This window comes from Lepidochelys olivacea (assembly GCF_965140295.1).
Source record: "Lepidochelys olivacea isolate rLepOli2 genome assembly, chromosome: 4".
NCBI lineage: Eukaryota > Metazoa > Chordata > Testudines > Cheloniidae > Lepidochelys > Lepidochelys olivacea.
In genome coordinates, this window is record NC_140414.1 from 62,441,060 (window position 1) to 62,467,593 (window position 26,534).

Consider the following 26,534-nt stretch of genomic DNA (forward strand, 5'->3'; position numbering starts at 1 on the left):
TAGGGCATTCACGAGTTTATTTTAAAACTGCCTCCTTAATACAGCTTTATGCAACTTAAAATAGTTGCCACAAACTAGGTGTGGGATTGAGGGGAGGATCTAATTGTGTCACAATATTGCATTCTATGTATGTAGATATTTATACAGTGCTTACTGCTAAGGTATCTGAGCACCTTACACAAAAACAAAAAATTGTGAGCATCTCTGCAACAAAAATTACAGCTTCCTTTGCAGCTTGTACAAAGGAAAATTGGAGAAATAATCAATTCAGTTAACAATGAAGCTTCCTGCTGCTGAGGAAGACATAACTTCACTATAACAGTTCAAAATGTCCTTGCATAATGGCTTGTAGTTCATCAGTAGGTCCTCTTTTTTTTTTTTTTTTTTAAATTAAATCAATTTAAAAAAACCCTCTTGGGCCAAAACATAAAACCTAGATTTTATGCTCTTCTATTAAACACCTTAAATGCTGAGCCATTCTGCTAATGTGCATAGATAATTTTCTTTGATTTGAACATATCAATCAGTTTCCAAATGACTACTCTTCACTGCTTTACTGTGATGCTGACATTGCTTTTATAGTGCTGAACGTTGAGCACAAGTTCATCTCCAAGCTGAACTTGGATCGGTTTGTCAAGAACAACTGCAGCTTGTTTCCAGTGGGAGGAATCACTTGACGTATCCAAATAAATATCTTCATCTAGATGTATATGATACCAAAATGGAATGGCAGTGACTTGGCCAGACTTACAAACTTGCACCTAAAAACGAAAAGAGGTTCTGTAAGGAAGTAGAACTCTAATTTTTCACTGATTTTATTTGTATTATGGCAGTGGCTAGATCACCAAAAAAATCAAATACAGTGGTTCAAACCTGTTCAAATCTACTTCAAATTGGCTTGCATTGAAATAGCTTTTGTACTGAATTTTTCAACCATGGTAATGAGGAATTGAAAAAAAATTGTGCCCGTTCAACTTACCTTTACTTCTCTATTGGAGCTGTTCAAATAGGGATTCATGAGATCTAGTCTTAGCAGCTCTGCTGGCTTGCTTAAGGGCACACATGGTAATGTGGCAAGATCCAAAAATACACAAACAGGCACCTAAGGAGGAATATACCAGGCTTTCAGGCTTAACAATTATACAACAGCAACTTTCAATTTGTGAATTACTGCATTGCTTCCAAAAGGAACTGAACTGTTAAAATAACTATCACTTCTAATCCTTTTTAAAATCTGGCCCTTGTGACACAAGTTGCATAAGAAAACAGTCTCCTGCCAAAGCTGTTTTTTTGAACACTGAAGTGTTGGAAGTCATAACTTTTACTGGTTTCAGAGTAGCAGCCGCTTTTACTGCTCTCCATATCAGATCACAAATCACTTCTGTCCTACCTGAAGCATGTGTCTTGACTTCTATTATAGTAAATTTACATCAGTATCTATGCACAGAATTTAAGTTATAAAATATATTGAAGAAATTAATCCAACATCATTAATACTTCCAGCACTGCTTTTTCTTAAATTCCTTATATTGAGGTTATGGCCCTCAGTTGGGCATTTATGGGTTTTGAGAGCTATGCTTGATATTGAAGCATGTTGCTAACTTCCTACCTTGAACTGGTTGATAAAAGGTGCTATATTAAACCCAAGTGTGGGTTCAGTCCCTTGAACTGCACTTTCAAGTACTAAAGATTGCGATTCTACGAGCATCCCATACATCACCACGTATTGTGGGAATATCTTTCCTCCAGAGTGAAGCAAACACCTATAAAGAGAGATAGAGATGTTTATTGCCAAAATGTGTTCTCCTGCTAGTAAGAAACTAAATCAGGGGTGGGCAAACTTTTTGGTCTGAGGGCCACATTGAGGAATAGAAATTGTATGGTGGGCCATGAATGCTCGCAAAATTGGGCCATGAATGCTCGCAAAATTGGGGTGCAGGAGCTCTGGGTGGGGGTGGGGATGAGGCATTTAGGGTGTAGGAGGGTCTTTGGGCTGGGACCGAGGGGTTCGGAGGGGGATCAGAGCTGGGGGTGTGTGAGCTGGGGTGGGGCTGCGGATGAGAGGTTTGGGGTGCAGGAGGGTGCTCCGTGCTGGGATCAAGAGGTTTGGAGAGCAGGAGGGGGATCAGGGTTGGTGTGTGGGGAGAGGCTCAGGGGTATAGCCTCCGCACAGCGCTTACCTCAAGCAACACCCGGAAGCAGTGGCTTATCCCTTCTCTGGCTCCTAGGCACGGAGTGGCCCGTGACCCTCGGAGCGGGGCCATGCCACGGCTTCCAGGAGCCGCATGGTGCGGCCCCTGACCCGGCACCCTGGCTGCAGAGCCAGAGCAGGGCCAAGACGCATGGTGCAGTCCCCGACCCGGTGCCCCGGCTTGAGCACCAGAGCGAGGCTGAGACGCGTGGTGCAGCCCCTGACCCGGCACCCCAGCGAGAGCTCGCAGGCCGGCTTAAAACGGCCCGCGGGCCATAGTTTGCCCATCCCTGAAATAAACTGACTGCATTAAGGTCTTGATTCAGAATGGGTACTTAAGTTCCAATGAAGTCAGAAGTGTTCAAATGCTTCCCCAAATTGGGGCCTAACAGCTTTTCAGATCACTCCTAATCTAAAATACCTTGTCAAATTCCACACTGTATTATACCAGGATTCATTTTCTTTGAAGGCTGGTTGACATTTTATCTTTGACTCGGGGAACTCAAAATATTAAATACCCAGTGAAGAACAGTGACAGGTCAGGTGGAAGAGCACTGGAGACAGGCCATTCTATGTCAGTCCAAGCCCTACCCTTCCAGGCCACTACCCTGCCAGAAGCTGGGATTGGATGACCAGATCACATGATAATTGCTCTGTTCTACTCATTCTCTCTGAAACATCTGGCACCAGCCACTGTCGAAGTCAGGATACTAAATTAGATGGATCACTGTTCTTACCTGGCATGGCCATTCTTATGTAGAATGTAGTTATTTCAGTAAGATGGTGTTATAGGCTATTAAGGCTTCAAATACAAGGTCTGGTTTATTTACAACACTGTGACTCCTGAGACAATACTGAAGGATTGTGAAAAAATGGCAACAGAAGCTGGGAAAGAGATCACTAGGGCACTGTTCAGGAAATCCTGCTTGAGAGTCAATCCCTTGTGCAGAATGAAAATGGCAGGAATTCAGTTAATCCATGATGTGCCCAGGATAGTGCTAATTATATTAAATCACCCACATGTGGGATGCCAGCAGTGTTTTAAATATTTAACAAAATCATTCTCAATACACATAAGAAACAAAGTTAACAGTATTCTTGTGCTAGACTCAGAGGCTTCTTCAGTTCCCTGACACAGACTGCTGAGCTGTCAAGAGCAGCAGCAAGTAGGCATTTAATTCTGCATTGACTTTGTGTTCTCCTTGTTTTCTAGCAGAGGTCTCTTTACAAAGGCACTAGCAGGGACAACAAATGGCAAAAAGAGAGAGACTTACTTCCTTAGCCACATCTTCACAGTCTCTGACAACTGATGTGAATGTACATATGACACAATCAGAACCAACTTCCCCAAAAGGGCTGATACAGCAAAATCACGCCCCCTTGATATTATTATCCTGACCTCACTAAAAGTCTGGATGAATAGATGAAAATGTTACACATGCGCACACACCCCGCACCACCCCAACAAAAGCCCTCTAAAACTGAAAATTCATCCTTTCTTTCTCTAAAATTCCTCCCACTGTTTGTTTTTGCTCTTCTTGCTATTTTCTATTATTTTGTCTTGTATTTTCTTCATTTCTCTCTAGCTTTGTGTTACCTTTTCGTCTGTTCACTATCCCTTTTTTTCCTCTGTCTCTGTTCTAGCTCACATGTATCTGTCTCCTAAGAATTTCAGTCTGTTCCACAGCAGCTTGAAATGTACAAGATTCTGACCTTGTTCTATCACTCAGATCTCTTAAAATTTCATGCTGCTGATAACAGCATCAGGACAATTGTTGTTTAGATTTCTGGTATGCTAAGCATAAGATCCCCCCCCCCCTTTTTTTTAAAATCACAGTGATAAATTTCTATAAAAATGGAATAATTTAACCGATTGTCTTTGACCAAAATACTTCCAAGCTTCAGTCAGACTGGCTGAAGCTTGGAATTACTGGGGAGGTTCTCTCTCACCTTGAGAAGATTTATAAATGTCATACAGTACCTGGATATTGCTGCCTTTTCCATCACCTCCTGCTGGATTAAACCTGAAGTCTCTATGACATCCAGAATTATAATACTCCACAGTTTGTCTGATTTGGGTCTCTGTAACACCACACTCTCATCCTCCAAGTGGCTGAGCCAAAACTCTAATGTTTCTTTAGGGAAATGGTTGGCTTCTGAAATTATGTTAAGGGCTATTTGATGCTGCTCTTTTTCAACAGAACTGTAAGCTTTAACTGGTCCAAGTTTGCCAGCAATTATTGGCAGAATCGAAAAGCCCTCGGACACATCTAATACATACAAAGGGTCATGAGTTGTATACGAGGAGTTCTTGTTTTGACTCTTTTCAAAGTTCATCTCTCTATCGTGACCATCAACATCCATTGACAGAGATTCTCTCGTTGGGATCAAGGATGACAACACTTTGCCAATGGCAGCATTAAAGCTTTCATGGTATGGCACATTGTTCAGAAGTGCAATTTCAGTGGATTCCAGCATGCACTCCTGCCCCATGCCATCCAGTGTGCTAGTAGTTTGAAGACTAGCCAGAGCACTACATAGTTCAGCCTCATTGCCCAAAGCCAGTGTGTTCTCCCTTTCAATGTCCATCCCATACTCTGAAGTTAAAACAGAAATCTTCTGGATCCTCAAGTAGCAATCTTGGCAGCATACTTCCATCATCACAGTGTCTCCAGGTTTCACAGAATAATCTTATCAAAAAAGTACAAAAAGGTACATTAGTAACTTTCAGAAATTATAAGGGAGTGTTCATACAAATGCCTAATCTGTGGTTTTAGGAAGCAAAACCTACACTAGAGCCATTTTCCATCTACTATGAGGAAACTACTGATATAGCATAAGAGGGAGAGAAGAGGGACAGTGATGGGTGGGGAAAGGCTAACTAAGTTAATAATGAAGTAAGGATTGCGAGGAACACTCAGGGAGACTGAGGAAGAGAAACATGCTGCTATGGTTAGTGATGCATTGTCCTCTTTCCCTAATATGTTCCCCTATCTCTGAGGCAAATTGATAGCATCTTTTTAAGACTAGTTATTATCAAATAAACAAAATATAAAAAAGTTAATAGTATTGCCATGGAAAATCCACATACCAGGAAGGCCCTGCACAGGGTAGACTGCTTGTTCCCAGCAAGTTTCCTCACTGGGACTTGTAGATAGACTGTGCTCATCATCAAGTTGTAGTACAAACCAGACCACAATAGCATCCAGTATACCTCCTTGAGTGACAGGTACGCTGAACTTGCAAGGCTTCCTGGTTGCCAGGCTTTTCAGTTCCTGACCATGATAGCAAATAGAGAAATAAAACTTGAGTACCTCTTCCCCAAGAATGATGGCTGACTAATGTTGAGAATGGAATGTATGTCAGACTCCTTTTTACTGTTGGGAACGTAAATTTAGAGCTTGTTTTTAGAATTAACCCCAGAAGCAGTTAATTGAATTTCTGAATTTTGTACTTTGATATGTAACCCCTGCTCCCAACTGTTAGTGTGAAACAGTTTTATGTTGTTGTTTTTTTTTAAAAGGGAATATGTTTGAATGACACTATTTAAGAACCAACAGTGGGCATGAGAGGAGAAAAAAACGAGTGAGTTGCCAGTGTATGGAGAGGTAATTCCATTGCCAACAGATTGCTGGTGGCAAAAAGCTGCACAGTCATGAGTATTCACTTGTTCCAAACAAATAAAAATGAATAAATTTGTTTTCACCTACTGTGTATTGTATTTATACCTCTTCACACAGTAAGGCTGGAATCTGCTTTATTTGAAGATCTAGGTCAGTGTTTCCCAAACTTGTTCCGCTGCTTGTTCAGGGAAAGCCCCTGGCAGGCCCAGCCGGTTTGTTTACTTGCCACGTCCGTAGGTTCGACCAATCACAGCTCCCACTGGCTGCGGTTCGTTGCTCCAGGCCAATGGGGGCTTCGGGAAGCGGCGGACAGTACGTCCCTCGGCCTGCGCCACTTCCCGCAGCCCCCATTGGCCGGGCATAGCGAACTGCGGCCAGTGGGAGCCGCAATCGGCCGAACCTGCGGACGCGGCAGGTAAACAAACCGGTCAGGCCCACCAGGGGCTTTCCCTGCACAAGCAGCGTCCCAAGTTTGGGAAACACTGATCTAGGTAATAAAATGTTTTGAGCGTTTCACATTATTTCTAGGATCTTATCAAATGTATTCTGTAAGATTAAAAACATATATATTGGCACAAGTTGAGAACAATATGTACAAGATTAAGCATTTGACAAGACACTAATCGTTTATCAGAGAAGCCAGAGCTGGAAAAGACATTAGAGATTGTTCCAGCATAGTTCCCTGTAATATATTCAAGTGCTTTGCTTTACTTCATTCGTTGACCTTAGATGTCAGGTAAGGTGAACAGGGAAAGTTACCGATACAGAACATAGCAATTCCCAACCAAATCAGTAGCCAAGAATGATTTTATCTATATAACAATTTATTTTCAGCTTTGGTTCACCACTTTGGTGCAAACTCCTCTCCATGGGTCAACAAGCCAAAAACACACATGCACCAGCATCAAAATGTATCGCCCTTTCAGTCTGCATGGCTATCACTGGCTCAGAGACGTACTCAGCTCTATTTGGTGCATATGTAACCCACACACCTTCTGGGTGTAGTGTTCTGCCCCCTCTAGTGGCACCGAGACCAGAGAGAGAGAGAAAAAATGAGTCTGCTCTACAGCATTAGCTAAGAGCCCGTTGGCTTTTAGCTCATGCGGTAGAGGCTCATGCACTAAGCTCCAGAGGTCCCCAATTCCATCCTGCCCACTGACGACCAGGGTCTGTGGGCGTTACACATACACAAAAATAAACCTATTTACATTGTCAAAATATAGATGTACAAGATGGTTTCCATAGGGGAAATAAATCATGAGTTGTTTAAATGGTGACTTATCCCATTCTCCATTGCAGCCATCTATTAGCAGCTCATTGTTAAGTGGTAATATTTTGACTTTAAATATAAAATACTCTTTCCTGTGTCACCCTCAACAATTCAAATACACTCCTATAATTTTACTTGAAATCTGATCAGTTACAACTCATTTATATATTGCAATTCTAGTGGTAAAAATGAGCCAGTAGGTCAAGGGCATATGGACAAACATGTAACACCACATTTAATAAATTTACTTAGGGTGTCTTTACCGCAGAGTTACCTCAGGATATTTCTTGGATATTATCCCTGTGTCTACTTCTGTTCACACACAAAACCCCCTCACCCAAGTTTACTGGTGCTTTCAACCCAGACCAGCTGGCCTAACTGGGGCTACAGCCAAGAGCTCAGGTGCCACTTTCACTCATACTGGTAACCTGTTCACTTTGCAGTGAGAATGCAGCTAAATCACTTGAGTGCGGACAGTCCTCCAACACCTTTCCTACAATTCCCTCCTAGAAGGACAGACAAGTTCTTCTATAATTCACTGCAGCACAAGGAAACATGAGATATACCCCCAGAAGTCCTAATGATGCACGTGGGTGAGTGCAGCCCCAGTGAGCACACTAACTCAGGTACGGCTCTGCAGAGTGGCTATTCACACCCAGCACAGGCTAATCTGGGTGCTCATACTCAGATAACTATCACCCAACCTAACGGAAATGAATAAATACCCTTAGAGACAAGCCAGATTTTTGGCTCTGCATCAGCTGCTCTACAGGTTTTCTGTTTGTTTGTTTTTAGGATGTAAGACAGTGAAGAAATCATTACCTCCAGATTGTTGAAATCCACTGTCATGGCCTGAAAGGGTTCTGTCAGTGGCATATAACCCCCAGGAACTCTACTGAGTTTTTCTGTGGTGTAAGGTTCAATAGTTTCCTCTGAGTTCACAGAAGCACGTGTTGGACTACAGAACTCCACTGTTTCTGCCAAATGCACACAGGCAACTTCTTGTACTCCCACCCTAGGGGGGGAGCAGGGAGGAAGAAAACCACAAACAAGCCTAAATCAGATGAATCAAAGCTTATACACAGTCCTTCCCCTTGAACACTGAACATATTGAGTGTGTAGTGTGATAACAGACATTGTTGGTAGCTGTTCCTGGAATATTAAACATACATCTCTTTCAGGAGTTAAATACAGACCTAAAAGTTAATCAGTACCAGCTCAGTCACTCAACCATACAGAAATTCTGTTCATACTTTGCACAGCTGCTTAAGTTGGTGGTCTCATTTAACTACACACACAATAATACATACAAATATTTGTGTTAAGTGAATGGAAAATAAAAAATATTTCCTTTTTGTTTAAATTGATCACATTTCTTTTCCTAAATCGGTCAAATGTGAGCTCCAAATCCTGTCAAAGTATAAACACACCTGTGATGTCTGCGTATCTCTTTGCATTCCACTGCCATCCCAAATACAATAGCACCTGCAGGAATAACTTGACCATAGTCTTCTGTACCAATGTCTTGATTTTTAGGCTGTGAAAATGTAAATAAATAAGACGGCACAATGAGATGAAGACCTATTTCTACTGGTACTGCTGAGTTTAAGTTTTTTATTTCTCTGTCATTCATTATTATCTCAAAAACTTTAATAAATATTCTCAAGACTAATGACGTTTTTAATTTATTTTTGTAATTGCAGTCAATTCAATTTTTTGTGCAAATGTAGTGAATTAAATTATTCCTTTTTCTTGAAAAAACAGCCAATTGTATACTATATATACACTGAAGGATGAAAAGTCTAGAAGTTGTAGTTATTTTCCCAATTTTTTCATTTCCCAAAGCCTTTCAAATGCTCTTTTGATATTGTTGCATCCACAGTGACCTTTTCTTTGCATACACTTTGATCACAACAAATTGATTAAAGGGTCACTCACTAGGAGGTAGTATTTTTTGTTTTTTCCTAATGTATCTGCCTGACGAATATCCCATTTTCATTTCCAGGCTTAACTGTAAAGTAATATTTTTTCCATAACTCCTTATTTCTCAATAATGCCAATCTGTATTATATATGAATTCTGATAGTTTCTAATAAGTCATGCTCTCCAATGTGATTTTATCAGTCTATCCCCTGTTTATTTTGCTACTTCCCAGTAATTAATTTGATAGCTTCAATATATATTTTAAAAATACTTTACTTTTACCACCTATCTTTCAGCATTGGTTGTTTCTCTTGTATCAACTGCATACTTTTTCTCAAATATTTCTTTTCCATACTTAGATTCAGAGATATTTAGGTCAGAAGGGACCATTATGATCATCTAGTCTGACCTGCACAACGCAGGCCACAGAATTTCACCCACCACTCCTGCGAAAAACCTCTCACCTGTGTCTGAGCTACTGAAGTCCTCAAATCGTGGTCTAAAGACTTCAAGATGCAGAGAATCCTCCAGCAAGTGACCCGTGCCCCATGCTACAGAGGAAGGCGAAAAACCTCCAGGGCCTCTTCCAATCTGCCCTGGAGGAAAATTCCTTCCTGACCCCAAACATGGCGATCAGCTAAACCCTGAGCATATGGGCAAGATTCACCAGCCAGACACTATAGAAAATTCTTTCCTGGGTAACTCAGATCCCACCCCATCTAATATCCCATCACAGGCCATTGGGCCTATTTACCATGAATATTTAATTACCAAAACCATGTTATCCCATCATACCATCTCCTCCATAAACTTATCGAGTTTAATCTTGAAGCCAGATAGGTCTTTTGCCCCCACTGCTTCCCTTGGAAGGCTATTCCAAAACTTCACTCCTCTGATGGTTAGAAACTTCATCTAATTTCAAGTCTAAACTTCCTGATGGCCAGTTTATATCCATTTGTTCTTGTGTCCACATTGGTACTGAGCTTAAATAATTCCTCTCCCTCTCCGGTATTTATCCCTCTGATATATTTATAGAGAGCAATCATATCTCCCCTCATCCTTCTTTTGGTTACGCTAAACAAGCCAAGCTCCTTGAGTCTCCTTTCACAGGATAAGTTTTCCATTCTTCAGATCATCCTAGTAGCCCTTCTCTGTACCTGTTCCAGTTTGAATTCATCCTTCTTAAACACGGGAGACAAGAACTGCACACAGTATTCCAGGTGAGGTCTCACCAGTGCCTTGTATAACGGTACTAAAACCTCCTTATCCCTACTGGAAATACCTCTCCTGATGCATCCCAAGACCGCATTAGCTTTTTTCACGGCCATATCACATTGGCAGCTCATAGTCATCCTATGATCAACCAATACTCCAAGGTCTTTCTCCTCCTCCGTTACTTCTAATTGATGCGTCCCTAGTTTATAACTAAAATTCCTGTTATTAATCCCTAAATGCATGACCTTACACTTCTCACTATTAAATTTCATCCTATTACTATTACTCCAGTTTACAAGGTCATCCAGATCCTCCTGTAGGATATCCCTGTCCTTCTCTAAATTGGCAATACCTCCCAGCTTTGTATCATCCGCAAACTTTATTAGCACACTCCCACTTTTTGTGCCAAGGTCAGTAATAAAAAGATTAAATAAGATTGGTCCCAAAACCGATCCTTGAGGAACTCCACTGGTAACCTCCCTCCAGCCTGACAGTTCACCTTTCAGTAGGACCCGTTGTAGTCTCAGCTTTAACCAATTCCTTATCCAACTTTCAATTTTCCTATTGATCCCCATCTTATCCAATTTAACTAATAATTCCCCATGTGGCATGGTATCAAACGTCTTACTGAAATCTAGCTAAATAAGATCCAATGTGTTTCCTTTGTCTAAAAAAATCTGTTAGTTTCTCAAAGAAGGAGATCAGGTTGGTTTGGCACAATCTACCTTTTGTAAAACCATGTTGTATTTTGTCCCATTTACCATTTACCTCTATGTCCTTAACTACCTTCTCCTTCAAAATTTTTTCCAAGATCTTGCATACTACAGATGCCAAACTAACAGGCCTATAGTTAACCGGGTCACTTTTTTTCCCTTTCTTAAAAGTAGGAACTATGTTAGCAATTCTCCAATCATACGGTACAACCCCTGAGTTTACAGATTCATTAAAAATTCTTGCTAATGGGCTTGCAATTTCATGTGCCAATTCCTTTAATATTCTTGGATGAAGATTATCTGGGCTCCCCGATTTAGTCTCATTAAGCTGTTTGAGTTTCGCTTCTACCTCAGATATGTAATATCTACCTCCATATCCTCATTCCCATTTGTCATGCTACCATTATCCCTAAGATCCTCTTTAATCTTATTAACGACTGAGGCAAAGTATTTGTTTAGATATCGGGCCATGCCTAGATTATCCTTGACCTCCACTCCATCCTCAGTGTTTAGCTGTCCCACTTCTTTCTTTCTTTGTTTTCTTCTTATTTATATGGCTATAGAACCTTTTACTATTGCTTTTAATTCCCTTTGCAAGGTCCAACTCTACTTGACTTTTAGCCTGTCTCACTTTATCCCTACATGTTCTGACCTCAATAAGGTAGCTTTCCTTGCTGATCCCTCCCTTCTTCCACTCCCTGTATGCTTTCTGCTTTTTCTTAATCACCTCTCTGCGATGCTTGCTCATCCAGCTTGGTCTACAACTCCTGCCTATGACTTTTTCCCCCTTTCTTGGGATGCAGGCTTCCGATAGCTTCTGCAGCTTTGTTTTAAAATAATCCCAGGCCTCCTCTACTTTTAGATCCATAAATTCTTCAGTCCAATCCACTTCCCTAACTAATTTCCTTAATTTTTGAAAGTCAGCCCTTTTGAAATCAAAAACCCTAGTTGCAGATTTTTGTTAATCCTTCTGTTCAGTTTGAACTGAATTAGCTCATGATCACTTGAGCCAAGATTATCCCCTACAACCATTTCTTCTGTGAGGTCCTCACTACTCAACAAAACCAAATCTAAAATGGCATCCCCTCTAGTCGGTTCAGCAACTGCTTGATGAAGGAATCCATCAGCTATCACATCTAGGAAAATCTGAGCCCTCTTATTATTACTAGCACTTGTCCTCCAGTCTGTATCTGGGAAGTTAAAGTCTCCCATGATCACACAGTTTCCATTAGTATTTACTTTATTAAAAATATTAAAATGGGCTCTATCCATATCCAAATTAGATCCCGGCGGTCTATAGCACACCCCAAGCACTATCCCAGGGGAGGCTCTAATAGTTTTCTTCCCCAATGTAATTTTTGCCCAGATGGACTCTGTCTTATCCATTCCATCGCTTCTTATTTCTTTACATTCTACCTCATCATTGATATACAATGCTGCTCCACCACCTTTACCTTTATTTTGGTCTTTCCTAAATAGCCCATACCCTTCAATACCTGTAGTCCAGTCATGACTACTATTCCACCATGTTTCTCTTATCCCTATAATATCTGGTTTCACTTCCTGCACCAGTAGCTCTAGTTCCTCCATTTTGTTACCTAGACTCCTCGCCTTGGTATACAAACATCTTAATTTTTGCTGTTTGGCCTCACTTACTTATCTTGTTCTAATCAAGTCTTTGTATTTTAGATATAGGTTGGCTTTCTCTTTATTGTCTTTTTTCTCTCTTCACTGTCTCAACATAAACAAGCTGCTGATCAATAAATATAAACTCACCAAATGAAAACACAGACATGGCAGAAAGAGGGTGAATCGAAAGAAGTAACCTCATAAATAATTCTTATGTTTCAGTACATCTAAAACTACCCTCTCATGGAGCTACACATAAGCTTTCAATTATTTACACACCAGTTGTGTGTGACAGTTCATTGTATTTTCTTGTGTAATTTTAAACCCTGTATTTGATCCTAACTTGAAGGAATACAAGTTAGCTAAAAACATGCATAATGAATAGATCAAACTATTCCTGTTTTATAATACTAGAGGTCATCAATTTCAGTCTAATACAGCAGATAAAAAACCCTTCACCTAGATGGTGATTTTAAGGTAATCTTCTTTTTGTTTGGGAGGAAAACGTGAAAGAAGGAACTAGATCCTGTAACTTTTCACAAACTGCATCCCTTTATTTCATGAGACCTAAACAGAAGTTTATCAGACACAGATAATAAAAAGTAGAGGTGTTTTTGTTTTTTTTGGGGGGAGGGAGGAGTTACATTTACATAGTCTTAAAGGCAAGATGCATCTAGCAACTTCCCCCTTCCTACACCCCCATCCCCCAAAAAAGATGCAGTGGCATCTTCCAGCTTTTCAAATTAATCACCAAGGAATTATTAAATATAAAATAAGGGTGAAATGGAAGATTTAACAGATTGGTAACAGAATGCCCTCTAGTGTTAGAAGCAGATGCATACTAGTTTTTATTAATTGCATATGAGGTGATTTTGGTTTCAGTCACAGTGAACAGGTTTCAGAGTAGCAGCCGTGTTAGTCTGTATTTGCAAAAAGAAAAGGAGTACCAGTGGCACCTTAGAGACTAGAAGCCTTTTCTTTCTAGGCTGCTGTTTCAAATCCAGCCTAGATCTCTACTGACTGCATGGCCTTCTGACAGCTGTTTTGTGTCTTAATATTAAATTAATAGATTTCAGTCTGGTTTGCAATAGACAAGTGTCCACAACACAAAAGTCATCATAATCGGCATCACTGATAGACACAGAGGTCAAGGACTGAAGAGCCATAAAGACTGAATTACCCTCCTTACACTGCTCCTGCCAGGTTAGTGTTGAAAAACATTGATAAGGCAGTGTCATTCACAAGGCGCATTGTCACAGCTTGTCTACTCACATATAACAGGCACGATACAGTACTTCTGCCAACAAGGCTGTCAAATCTCACTTTCACAAGCACTAATGTAACTCAAATTTAGAAATAAAGCATCAATTGTTTAAGCATTAGAAAGAGTGGAACATTCATAATAAGGATGTGTTATGTATGTATGTTTCAATGTGGTTCTGATTTATAAGTATCTGAATATATCACCTACCTTTGGTTGTAAAAGCAAATGCTCCCAAGCATGTATCAAACTCTCCACAATCCCTTCTCCAAACAAACCTGCATCTACCGTTTCTGTGACAACCAGGGAAACCCTATGAAAAATTGTTTTTAAGAAAAGGTAGTTACAGTTATGAGATGGTAATGGGCATTACAAATTTCTGCTAGAAGTCACACCTTTTAAAATAAAATACAAATGTAAACTGAATCTAGAGGCAGCAAATGTTGATAAAAAGCTGTGCTACTAAAGTATTAATTCATGTAAGTGAAAAGCAAAACACATCCAGCAGAGGGACATATTTTAGGTTGTTGTTATAACAAGTTATTTAAACAATGAGCATAAACAATGAGCAAAAATTTTCCATGAAACTTTCCAGACAATGCTTAGGAATCATTAGGTATGGGAAGAACCCAAGACAAACATAAAAATAAATAGGACCTTTCAAACAGACTTGAAATATGGCAGATCATATCCCAGAACACAAGCTTACATGTAAAATAAATTCAACAGTGATTAGCACTTGAAGGAGATTCCATAAAATTTTTGCTCTATCATCAGCTTGTTATGTATTAAGTTAAAGCATGCAAACAGTGCAATTTTATAGTTATACTTTAAATACAACTTCTAAGCAGGACATGAAAGAGATTAGTGCGCACATATTACCTTTAAATTAGTAATCTGAGACTAAAAACTAAGGCACCTATATTAATCTTGGATTAATCTTAAATCTCAATACTACCAACAGCAGCAGGGCTGAAATGACGAATAAGCATCACTAAAATAGTGCTGAGTCTATACCAGCAACCCTTTAATAGATTTCTGAGGTTTAAACTTACAGCTCCCCAGAAGCATCCCATTTGAAAACAACTCTTAACCAGATGTGCTGAAAACTAAAATGCTAAGTCAAACTGTGGTTTGCCAACTGCAACAGTTACATTGTGCTTTCTGGGATGCTGAGTGGACTCAGTAGCCTAATCAACAAAGCTTTTTAAATACATTATAATTTGGTTAAAGTGATACTATTATTTAACCCATAACCACTGTACAAAAGGACATACTAGCAATAAAGATGAGAGGACAATTTTAAAGAAAATAAATAAATACACCTTTCAAAGCAAAAACAGAAAATAAAGCTGAAAACATACTGATGCTACATGAATACATTTAAGTGTGAATAAAAACAAGATAAAATTACCAAAATTAGAAATCTTATGAACTGAACAAAAAGATGCTGATGTCCTTTTCTGAAAGCTACCAGAGAACCTGAACTTGCTAAGGATGAAATCATTGTGCCAGCTGTCAGCAACCAGCGTGAGGTGCTTCGCAGAGGAATGGGGGGTGGGAGAAATGTGTCAGAACTAGAATCCACTTGGAGCAGTTGTCACATGGCCCTGCAGATAATTACTTCAGCCCAGTGTCTAAAGCAGCCCTCTGTGCTGCTTAAACTTCTCCAACGTCGGGGTGGAGGATCTGCACAAGGGCAATTCCCCACCAACCTCCTAGAGGCCACCAAGTAAGAAATGTCCACCTCATGTGCGGATACCCTTAAATCTTGTCTCACTCCTGAATACAACAGATTTCCTTTGAGTAGTGAAGTTAAAATCCTTTGTTTATGGCATCTCAGACCTACCACAGAAATCAGCGAGATCTTCCAAACTTGATATTATAATTAATTGCAGAATTAAGTACAAGATGTACTGGAGCAAATTACACATGTAAACATATTTGGTAATTAGAAAATATGGCTAAAAAGTTATTAAAAATGTGAAAAAAACAATTTGTATTTAAGCATGGTAAACTTGAAAGTTTTCTTAAGTATAAAAGTCTCTCAAAAGAAACAAAGATGTCAAACTTCTAGGATGCAAGTCCACCAATTGCCATTGTGTCCAATGGCAATCCAATGGCTAGAATCTAAAGCTAGACAAATTCCAATTGGAAATAAGGCCTAAATTTTTAACAGTGAGGATAATTAACAATTGGAACAGCCTACCAAGAGTTGTGGTAGATTTTCAATCACTTGCTAATTTTAAAGCAAGATTGTATGTTGGTTTTTTAAAAGATATTCTCTAGTTCAAAAGGAATTATATTGGAGAAGTTCTATGGGCTGTGGTATACAGGAAGTCAGACTGGATGATCACAGTGGTCCCTTCTGGCTTTGGAATCCATTAATCACATTAAGATTACTCTAGCAGTGAACTATATATATTTTGAGAAACACCAACTGAATAATCATTTTGAAGATACAAAGCTAAATTTTTAAAACACAAATTACTCTGAAGTCTTTGGTTTAACCTGGTATGGTAATTTATCTTCTCACTGCACCTAAAAAAAATATGTGATAGATTTTAAACTTAGTAGACAACTGAACCTTTCGAAATCATAGATATTCATCCCATATTTATACTGGACTTGGTTCCATCTTTTCCTTTATCCCCCTAAACTTATTTTTAGGATCAAGCCATTAGAAAGTGATCCAAAGAGGTGAAGAGTCAATTGATGTAGCACTTTGCAGAATCTAGAATTAGCTTTTTTTCCCCCTTGACTAAGTAGTTAAGCTTTTGTAAAATCTCTAGGACAATAATTTCTTGGAACTGTGGACTTGAAACGCCTACTGTTTGTAGATGTCTATATTGGAACTAATCTGAAAGATAATGATGTAAAATTATTCTCCTGTTACCTTTAGGATGTAAAGAACCTGTCATTAAATAATGGTCTGACATTGTTGCAAATGAATGGACCTAGAGAGCTAACCAGACTTACCAGTCCTGACAGCACACACACAAAAGATACTGCCAAAAAATGTCCAAGAACAGGAGGAGAAAAACCCCTAACTGACAACCAGACACTGACCTAACTGACTGTATTATTGTTCTATTTTTTTCCTCTTTTTGTCTCCTTTCAGGTTTGTCTGTCCCAAATGCTTTACCTGGTAGGTAAATGGTTTGAATGAATGAAGTTTACTCTAATGAACAGTTAAACATTACTTGCGATATAGTTAAATACGGCCTTCTATGACAGAGAAATATTAATCTAACAGACAAATTGTGTGAGAATTTTTAAATACCATCTCAATAAACAATTAGTTTCTATTTTCTAGTGAGTATGTTACATTGTGCAGTTTTTCTCCACTTGCATAAACAAAACTGAATTAAAAAGATATCACAGTAGGCTATTTTAAGCTACCTTTCAGGTATGTGCTTTGGAATTTCTATATCAAGAGACTTCATATGGAGAAGTTTGATTTCTCCTTCCATATTATTTGCTGCTACCACATCACAAGCAAGTTCATACATGGTCTTCGACAACTCACAGGCATAGACACAAGGTGCTCCAGCCTTCTTGGCAAACATACTGCAAAATAACAGAAATCACCATAGGAATTAGTTTATTCTTGTCAAAGTTTCAATTAGAAATTATTAAAGGTAAGAAAAGTCTGAATTTTGTTTTAAGTATATTTACATTTACTGTAGCATTTATTTCATATTCTTAATACTAGTACCTGATATCAGTACTAATACAAACTATAGCACTTGGGTGGATATCAGATTTTCCCAGTATACACTGTATTATCAGCAGTATAGTTTGTCCAGAACTACTACAAAGATAATATGTCTGACATGAAGGCAGTAATTCATACACTATAAAACCAGAGGGACCACTGTGATCATCTAGTCTGACCTCATGTATAAGGCCACAGGACTTCCCTGAACTAATTCCTGTTTGAACTAGAGCATATCTTTTAGGAAAAACATCCAGTCTTGATTTAAAAATTGCGAGTGATGGAGAATCCACCAGAGTCCTTGATAAGATGTTTCATTGGTTAATTATGCTCATTGTTAAAAATTTGCACCTTACATCCAGTTTGAATTTGTCTAGCTTCAGCTTCCAGCCATTGAATCTTACTAAACCTTTATCTGTTACATAGAAGAGCCCATTATCAACTTTTTCTTCCTCACATAGGTACTTATGTACTGTGACCAAATCACTCCTTAACCATCTTTCTGTTAAGACTCCAGGAGCCCAATTTGTTTAGTTTATCTCTACAAGGTATGTTTTCCAATTCAACATTGTCACTGAATGAACATATATTAAATTAGCATATGGATACCAGACATACCATTAGTGAAGCAGTTCTAGGTACTCACTTCACAATAACAACTTTAGTTATGTCTTTCCTTCATTAAGCTTTGTTTTAATATATGAAAATTAATTTTCAGGTTTTTTTACAGAAGATAATTTAAATGTACATGACAATGACTGCTAAAAAGAAAGTATATTTATATTAATATAGTTTACATTAAACATGCATTTTATGACAAACCTCAGTATTCCTGTTCCTGCTCCAATATCTAGAACAGTTCTGCAACCAGAGTGGACCACCTTCTGAATTGCTTTCTGGTAAATCAGATTCCTGTTGGTGTCATTAAGCATGATAAAGTGCCAACGTTCTACCAGCCAGTTTGCAACACGGTAAAAATTCTCCTTTGCATCAGCAAAGTCAGGGTTTAGCTTCAGTGCTTTGTGGAAATATCCAGCTGCTTCATCTCTAAAGCCCATTCTAATAGTAAAAATGACAAATAAATAATAAGCAGGAAGTATGCAGTTGGTTGCCAGATATCTGAAACCTGAAGATTAGGGGGGGAAAAAATCACATTTTTAGACATTCATTACTGAATTGTTAAGTAGTGTTGTTTTTAATAACTGTTATAGTCACAATTTGAAAGCTATTTTGCTTTAAGGGCTATGTCTTTATATATGAGAGAGAGGTACACCTTGGACAAACGATAAAAAAAAGTGAGCTCTAAATAATTTAAGAGGGTTGAAAATAATAATTTTTCATTTACAAGACTGTTTCAGAGAAAGATCCCTTTACAAAATAATGTTTTCACTAGAAAACCAAGCAATGTACTTGGCTAAAATTGAGTTATGAAACACTACTGCACAAAGTCCCTATGTTTTTACATTTTAAGGATATAAACTTAAGTTCCTTAACCAGTGATATGGTAGTTCTGTGTCAAAAAGGATGAAGTTATCTTTACAAAGTAAGATTTATGGTACTACCCTCAGTGATTTAAAATGCAAAAATACACAAAATGTATCATTTATTGTACTCTACTTCTACCTCTCTATTTCATCCATGACTTTGCCGCAGTAAAACAATTGGCGTCTTATAAGGATTATTTGCACGATAAAAACAGCAACGGTGAATCAGAAATGCAAGCCAGAATGGAGACATGTCAAAACTCCAAAAATCAAAGCAAAGTAAGATTTTACCCAATTCAGGTGTAATGTATGACATCACAGCTCATATCAAATTGTCACAGCTTGAGTTACCAGTGTTTCCATTAGATCACAATTTTAAGAAGATTATAATTACCATAAAATATTGCTCTGGGCTGAAATTCTCAATCCGGGAACAATTAAAAATTGAACATTTTTAAAGTTTAAAAAAAATGCAAGGAAAATATAGTCAGAAGGGGTTTTTTGCTCTTTATTTAGAAAAAAGAGAATCAAAGCGGACCACTCTAATAGAAGGGATCTGGATTTCTAGTTAGGAATTAAGGTTTCAAGGCCAGGTCCTATTCTAACATACCACGCTGGCAGGAACTTGAAGCACTGTGGGGGCAGCATGTGCAGCACCTTTTAGGGACTGCACAGCGAAGGGAAATGCCTTATATTGTTAAACAAAGACTAAGGCTCAAACCAATCAAGAAGAGGGAATTTACAGGGTATTCATATTCTGAACCAGCCCTCTTTTATCTGAACTGGTTGTAATGTGGGATCTTTAGGAGGAACAGAACAGAGTAGAGGTAGAGGATCTTCATAACACCTACAGAAACGTGGAACATAACCACTTACAAAAATTAAATTACCCAAAACTACAGCCTTCACACTGGCTTTCAAACATTCTGGTCTAATTTTTTATTAAATAACTACTGCGTGAGCTGGTAAATGACATTTAAAAGGCAGTATTTTTTTATTATTATTTTTAAAGACCAAATGCATTTCTTAGGATTGAATAGTATGTTTAAGCAGTGGCTACTGCACATATATTTATATTGATTTAACAGATTTGAAATTCAGTATTACATACTTAACATTGTGCCCAGGCTCAAAGATACCCCTATTCAGCAAAGCTGAATCAGATCCTTATATGTTTATTACTAATTAATAATAAATAGAAAAGGAGTACTTGTGGCACCTTAGAGACTAACAAATTTATTCGAGCATAAGCTTATGCTCAAATAAATTTGTTTGTCTCTAAGGTGCCACAAGTACTCCTTTTCTTTTTGAGAATACAGACTAAGCTGGCTGCTCCTCTGAAACCTAATAATAAATAGTGCATCTAAAAAAAAAATTGAATATAGATTACTACCAACCTGAAGAGATGTTCCCCCATACTATTACATATTATTTCATCATTAGGAAACAGTTCCAGGGCCTGCTCATAGCAGTTAAATAAATCTTGAATCCGTGCAAGAGAAGCTAGCTCTTCAGCCCATTTGAAGAGGGTAAACTGGAAAGTTTCCTGAAAAGTGACGCAAACATTGCTAAATCAGTAATATGCATATCAAAAGCGGTGAATTGAAGACACTGGAAACTTCAGAGGAGGTAGTATGAAATTAGTCTTGAAATGAACATGAGCACAGTTATTTCCTTAACAGCACATAATGCTGGGAGGCTCGCTTAGGTTCTCCAGTGAGGTAGTCTCTTCCTAGTCGTCCAGCTACCCTTACCACTAATCAGCGCACAGCGTAACATGTTACAGAGCTGTATGTAGAAAGTTTGTGCAGTGCAAGCCAGTTGTAATAGAACCTCATTTTTACAAAATCCTAAATTCACTCAGCTTTTAAGATTAAATGAATCAAATCCTATCCCTCAAGCACAAACAGCTCTCGTTAACCAAATTATGGGGTCATCCATAACACCGCTATGTTTCTCTTTAATTCTCCTGTCCATTCTTCAAAATAAGTTACATACAAAATAAAAGCAACATCTGTTCATTAGAAAGTTCTTAAGAGTGAAAAAAATATAATTGAGTTTGGACTGTCTAAAATAATTCAAAAAGCACTCACCCTGACATCATTTTTTAGCTCAGATGCTAGGTTTAGTACCAGGAGATAGTGGGCATATGCAGTTCCAAAATCCTGATTTTCCAGACAATGCTGAGCACTCTGTAAAGATCTGGAAACCAGCTCACGTCTGCCAGCTTCCTGACCACCTGGGTGGCCACGATGAGATTTGGCATTAGAGTTGGGCATTTTGAAGAAAATTAACTGTGCATTCCCATAAACAAAAATAAAGGAAAAAAAAATCTTATCCTAGAGTAATTGTAACTAGCAAATAAAAGTAACAGTAAAATATTTTAAAATTCTAGTATGCAGTGAAGGCCCCCCCCCCCCCCCCGGTCCTACAAAGAGTTGCAGATGTGCTTAACTTTACACATTCTGAGTAGTTCCACTGTTAAACGTGTAAAAACCTTTACAAGGCCTAAAACTGCACAACTTTTTCTGCTAAACTTTTGAAAACCTTTTAGCATGTCTCTGGAGGATCAACTTGTTTTTATAAACTCATATATACACACAGAATTTCATGCTTAACTACCCACAAAAATTACAATTAAACTTTTTCAGTAATACAGCTGGCATAATATATACTCAGAAAAAATAGTCTCCATAAAGTGATACTAAGGAGGACAATCTACTTTGTAGTTAACATCTAAGAGCAACAAGTTATGACAACTTTTTCCAAAACAATAAAATGTTAAAATATCATAGGAATTTGTGTATAATCTTATACCACATTTTGTGAAATAGTGTCCCCTGTAATTTTAAATGCTTACTTCCATATATAGGTCCTGGTCCTGCCTTCAGGATTTTCAGACTATATCCCAGGACTGAAAGATAATACAGAAAGCAAGTTCCCAGCAGAGATGTTCTCAAGATGTATTACACCACAAAGAAATAACAGTAATCCACATGAAAGTTCATCAACTATTCTTCAGTTATGTAATTCCATCTACCTATGTAAGATGAGTATGACACAGATATGACATGATACAGTTATCTGAAGAGATGGCTTAACTAAGGGGAAAACAGAACTGTAAGAGAAAAGTTCAGATGATGGATATACCAATACCAATATAAACATCAGCTGATCAGCTCTTTGGGGGGGGAATATTGTTCCTATTGGAGGAAATGAGTGCCAGACACAGGAAAAGCTGCAACAGCAACATGTTGACATCCATGCACTTTGTGCAGAAGCATTTTCACATGTATCTGGCTGGTGGGATTTCCTTTCTGCCAAACCCTGAGGGAAAACAATTTGCCTTAGTACCTGTTTGTTCTATTTTACGTCTGCTTGGCACCCACGCTACAGGGATCCTCCAACTACTTGTACTGCCTACATTAAATGGGCACAGTGGCCACTTCCTTTTATTTTTGTATTTATTCTTTAAAAATGCCCTGAGTGCCGGGGCATACGAGACAAAGATGTACCCTCTCTGTGACAAAATGAGCATATGTACCCCCTCTGTGAAGGAATGCGGGTATACGGGGGAGGAGAAGCACTGTGAGGGAATGAGTGTGTGTGTGTGGGGGGGGGGGTAAGGGGCAGACGCACCCCGATCTGAGGAACCCGTGCCTGCGACAGGGGAGACGAGCTCCTGTCCGGGAAAAAGCAACCCAGGGCAGTGGGGATGGGTGGGGACATGGCTGAGAGCGATCCAGGAGACGGGACGAGGTGTAACACATGGCGGCGGTGGGGAGCGGGATATGAGGACTGGTCACCTCAGCGATCCTTCCGGCAGGGCCTGGCTGCTTACGGCTCGGCCCACAACACAGCTCCGGAGCCGGCGACGGACACGCCAGCCAGGGGCCGCCATTTTGGCGCCGGGCGGAGACCCTGCCTCGCAGCTACAACCACGGGGTTCGACGCCGGGTCGCCCAGGAGGCCGCACACGTCTCAGCACCGCGATCGCCCACGCGCAAAAGTGAAGCCAGTGAAGCAGCTGCGCGCGCCGCCGCTCACCCGGCCGGCGTGACGTCACTTTGCGCCACCCAACGCGATGGGCAGCCTGGAAGTTCCTGAACATGCGCGGGAGAACTGAGCATGCTCAGTAACATCTGGTGAATCCGCTGCCCTGCCTTGGGGTGGGGTGCGCTCTGCTCTTCTGGGGGTGAAGGGGGCAGTCTGTGCCGGGGGGAGTAGAGCTGGTCACCGCACGGGGTCAGACAGCCGGAGGCAGGGACAGGAGAGGGCTCAGGAGCTAGTGGGGCAGGCGGCGAGGACCTGCTAAGTTCAGGCTACAATTGATTTCAGGCGTGGGGACAATAAATTAACAAATAGGAGGGACAGAGTGAAATGACAGGGTGCAAATGAGGGATCCCCATGGGGGACATCAACTAGAGAGTCCCCAGTAGCGCCCAGTGCTCCTCAAAACCACCTAGGGAGTCAGTGGACCCCTCCCAGAGGCATGATTGGATAAACCCCTGTCCAGCTTCCTCCTCCTGGCGTGATGGAGGATATTGATGAAGGGGGCCCGCAACCCTGTGGGGCTATGGGCAGGGCTGTCCTTACCCATACGCAAAGTAGACAGCTGAGTAGAGCACCAGGAAGTTTGGGGCACCAAATATCCTGGTGCCCTGCACAACTCCATGCTGCTCCAGGCTCTGTGCTCTGCCATGTCCATAGGCGCCACCCCTGCAGCTCTCATTGGCCGCAGTTCCAGGCCAATGGGAGCTGCACGGCTGGGGCGGGGGCAGTGTGCAGAGCCCCCTGGTTGCCCCTATGTGTAGGAGCCAGAGAGGGGACATGCTGCTGCTGCTGCTTCTGGGAGCTGCATGGAGCCACAGCACACGAAGAACAGGGCAAGACCCTGACCCCGCTCCCTGGCTGAAGTGCTGGAGCAGGGTAAGCTTCCGACCCTGCTCCCCAGCGGGAGCTGAAGGGCTGGATTAAAATGTCTGAAGGGCTGTAGTTTGCCCACCCCTGAGCCAGAACCTCAGTAGAAGGTTCTGGAGGAGCTGGAAGAGGGGCTGACACTGACACACCCTATTTAGATGTGTGCCAGGGTCTCCCTCTCACCACAAAGGGACAGGTGTTGTTAGGGGAATTTGTGAACCATGTCAGGTACATGGCTCCATGGAGCAGCTGCAGCTAATATCCCCAATGGGACATGGAACCAGAGTGGAGTACAGGCTGGTTCACCAGGGGTCCTTGGTGCTGGTGGCCACAGGTATATCCGTTTAGTGTCAGGACAGCACACGAGGGAGAGGAAAAGGATACTTGGAAGCACAAGTGTATACAGATGTTCCCTGGGTGTGATTCAGAAGTGGACCAGCTGGTTATCATGCAGCCAGCTCAGGTGGCTTGTGGGGCCAGGCCGCAGTGGCAAATTTCATAGGGCAAGGGTTGAAGGGGACCATCATCCTACAGGTCCCACTCAAGGAAAGCAAGAAAAGCGGGAGGTAAGGCTGCCCTCACCTCCTTTAACATACGACAGGGGATGCCCAGGGTGGGCCACCCCATGTGCTGGTACCCGGTAGGGTGATCCACTGGCAGTGGTTGAAACAACAGCGCGTGTGAGGCAAAGGGTCCTCCCCTTCCCTCTCCTCAGTTCATCTCAGCACCCACCTCCCAGGGTTGCGTTCTTAAAGACTCAGTGCATCCCAATGCCTAGACAAGACAGTTCTTCCCTATCTGATACAATGTTCTCAGCTGCTAAAGAAAACTTGAGTCACTGAATATTTTACATACCTGCATCCCTCCTCCAGACATTATAATTATCACACATCTTTTTAATGTTTAAAAAATCCCTTCTCAGTTTCTATGTCTGCATAAAGCTTCATGGCAGTTCACAAATTTGTCTGAACTGCAGTTCTGAATGTCTGAACTGGACTGGCTTTTCTTTTCTTTTTTGTAATCCACTGTAAATGTTGTTCCTCCCTAAATTATTTACTTTTTAAAGTGTTCTTTTTATTAATCCTAGCACTTCATCATTTATCTTCACTAACATTTTCCAGATGGATGTCATTGTGCTATTTAGTTTATATTAGCAAAGAATCGTTAAAAATATTAATAGTTGCTAGTAGCTTCAGCAATCACATCTCCCAGTGTTTCTAGTATAACACTTCCTATTTGTAGTGTGCTACTATTCTATTTTTTTTAATACACAAGTTTATTCTTTGGGATTATATGACTTCAAGGCTGACTGATTTCCTGGGTTAGTGTTTTTCAGTTTCCTTTGATCTGTCAATGGGAATTGCCTTTGTCAACTGTTATTTTGCCTCTCTATCCAGCACCCTAGTGCTTTTTCACATGTTGTTATTTGTGTGTAGAACTTGGTTCCCAAATATTATGGTTCCCAAATATTCACTAGAGGCCAGATTTTTAGAATTTGAAAGTAACTAGATGCTTTTGAAAACCCCACTATTCGCTTAACTATACTTTCTTGTATGAAATCCTTCTCAGAAGCAATTTCTACTGTAAATTTTACTAAATAGAGATATAAAAACCCCTGATAGATTGACAACTACAAGTATTCAAAAATCATGAGTTATATACCTCAAATGTATTAAATTTAAAAAAAAACATTTGGATTCTTTTAATTTCCTTTTTTTTCTTCTGAGCCTCTGAGTGCATTAACTTCATACTTTTGCTGTTACCTCTCGCAAAGAAGCCACATACTTAAAACCGTGATACATTCCTATAACATTCAATACCATTTTGGATTTCCAGTAATATGATTCCCCCCACTTTTGTAACTGAAATCCTTACTTCTGTAAATAATCCTCAATCCTGCACGCTTTACTCTTCAGTTACTTCATTTGTTGCATAAGTAGATGTTGATGTTTCTACTGAATTGTTTATACTTCAAACTGCTTAGGGAAAAATCTCTGACTCTGGTGTATGAGTCACTCCACACACCCAAAGTGGAATGGTATGTGCAATCACTTGAAGAAAAACATAACAAAATATGATAGGTTTCAGAGTAGCAGCCGTGTCAGTCTATATCCGCAAAAAGAAAAGGAGTACTTGTGGCACCTTAGAGACTAACAAATTTATTTGAACATAAGCTTTCATGAGCTACAGCTCACTTCATCGGATGCATGCAGTGGAAAATACAGGGGGGAGATTTTATATACACAGAGAACATGAAACAATGGGTGTTACTATACACACTGTAAGGATAGTGATCAGGTAAGGTGAGTTATTACCAGCAGGAGAGAAAAAAACCCTTTTGTAGTGATAGTCAAGGTGGGCCATTTCCAGCAGTTGACAAGAACGTCTGAGGAACAGTAGAGGGGGAAATAAACATGGGGAAATAGTTTTACTTTGTGTAATGACATCCACTCCCAGTCTTTATTCAAGCCTAATTGAATGGTGTCCAGTTTGCAAATTAATTCCAATTCAGCAGTCTCTCGTTGGAGTCTGTTTTTGAAGGTTTTTTGTTGAAGAATTGCAACTTTTAGGTCTGTAATCAAGTGAA

At 40.0% G+C, this 26,534-nt stretch overlaps 1 protein-coding gene across 5 annotated transcripts; it reads right to left on the reverse strand.

Moving 5' to 3' along the window:
- PRMT9 (protein arginine methyltransferase 9) lies at nt 1–23,091 on the reverse strand. Of its 5 annotated transcripts, none has more exons than XM_084625369.1 (14): nt 22,834–23,090; nt 21,888–21,941; nt 21,121–21,321; nt 20,425–20,573; nt 18,366–18,602; nt 17,228–17,395; nt 14,036–14,138; nt 8,515–8,621; nt 7,907–8,099; nt 5,283–5,466; nt 4,173–4,881; nt 1,610–1,763; nt 980–1,102; nt 1–761 (listed from the first exon to the last, which is right to left on the reverse strand). In XM_084625369.1, the coding sequence occupies exons 2-14, from the start codon at nt 21,891–21,893 to the stop codon at nt 546–548; spliced, it is 2,550 nt and encodes an 849-aa protein (XP_084481495.1). In that variant the 5' UTR covers nt 21,894–21,941; nt 22,834–23,090; the 3' UTR covers nt 1–545. The 5 variants fall into 5 exon arrangements, with proteins under 5 accessions (XP_084481495.1, XP_084481494.1, XP_084481493.1 ...); XM_084625368.1 differs by having other exon boundaries at nt 21,888–22,063; XM_084625367.1 differs by having other exon boundaries at nt 21,888–22,067.
- Between the last annotated feature and the right edge of the window lie 3,443 nt (nt 23,092–26,534).

What these genes read in the sequence shown, in the direction of transcription:
- PRMT9 (XM_084625369.1), bottom strand. An exon ending in GAGATACGCAGACATCACAG is followed by an intron (nt 8,100 to 8,514) that starts GTGTGTTTATAC and finishes CTCCCCCCCTAG; the next exon opens with GGTGGGAGTACAAGAAGTTG. An exon ending in TGGATTTCAACAATCTGGAG is followed by an intron (nt 5,467 to 7,906) that starts GTAATGATTTCT and finishes TATCATGGTCAG; the next exon opens with GAACTGAAAAGCCTGGCAAC.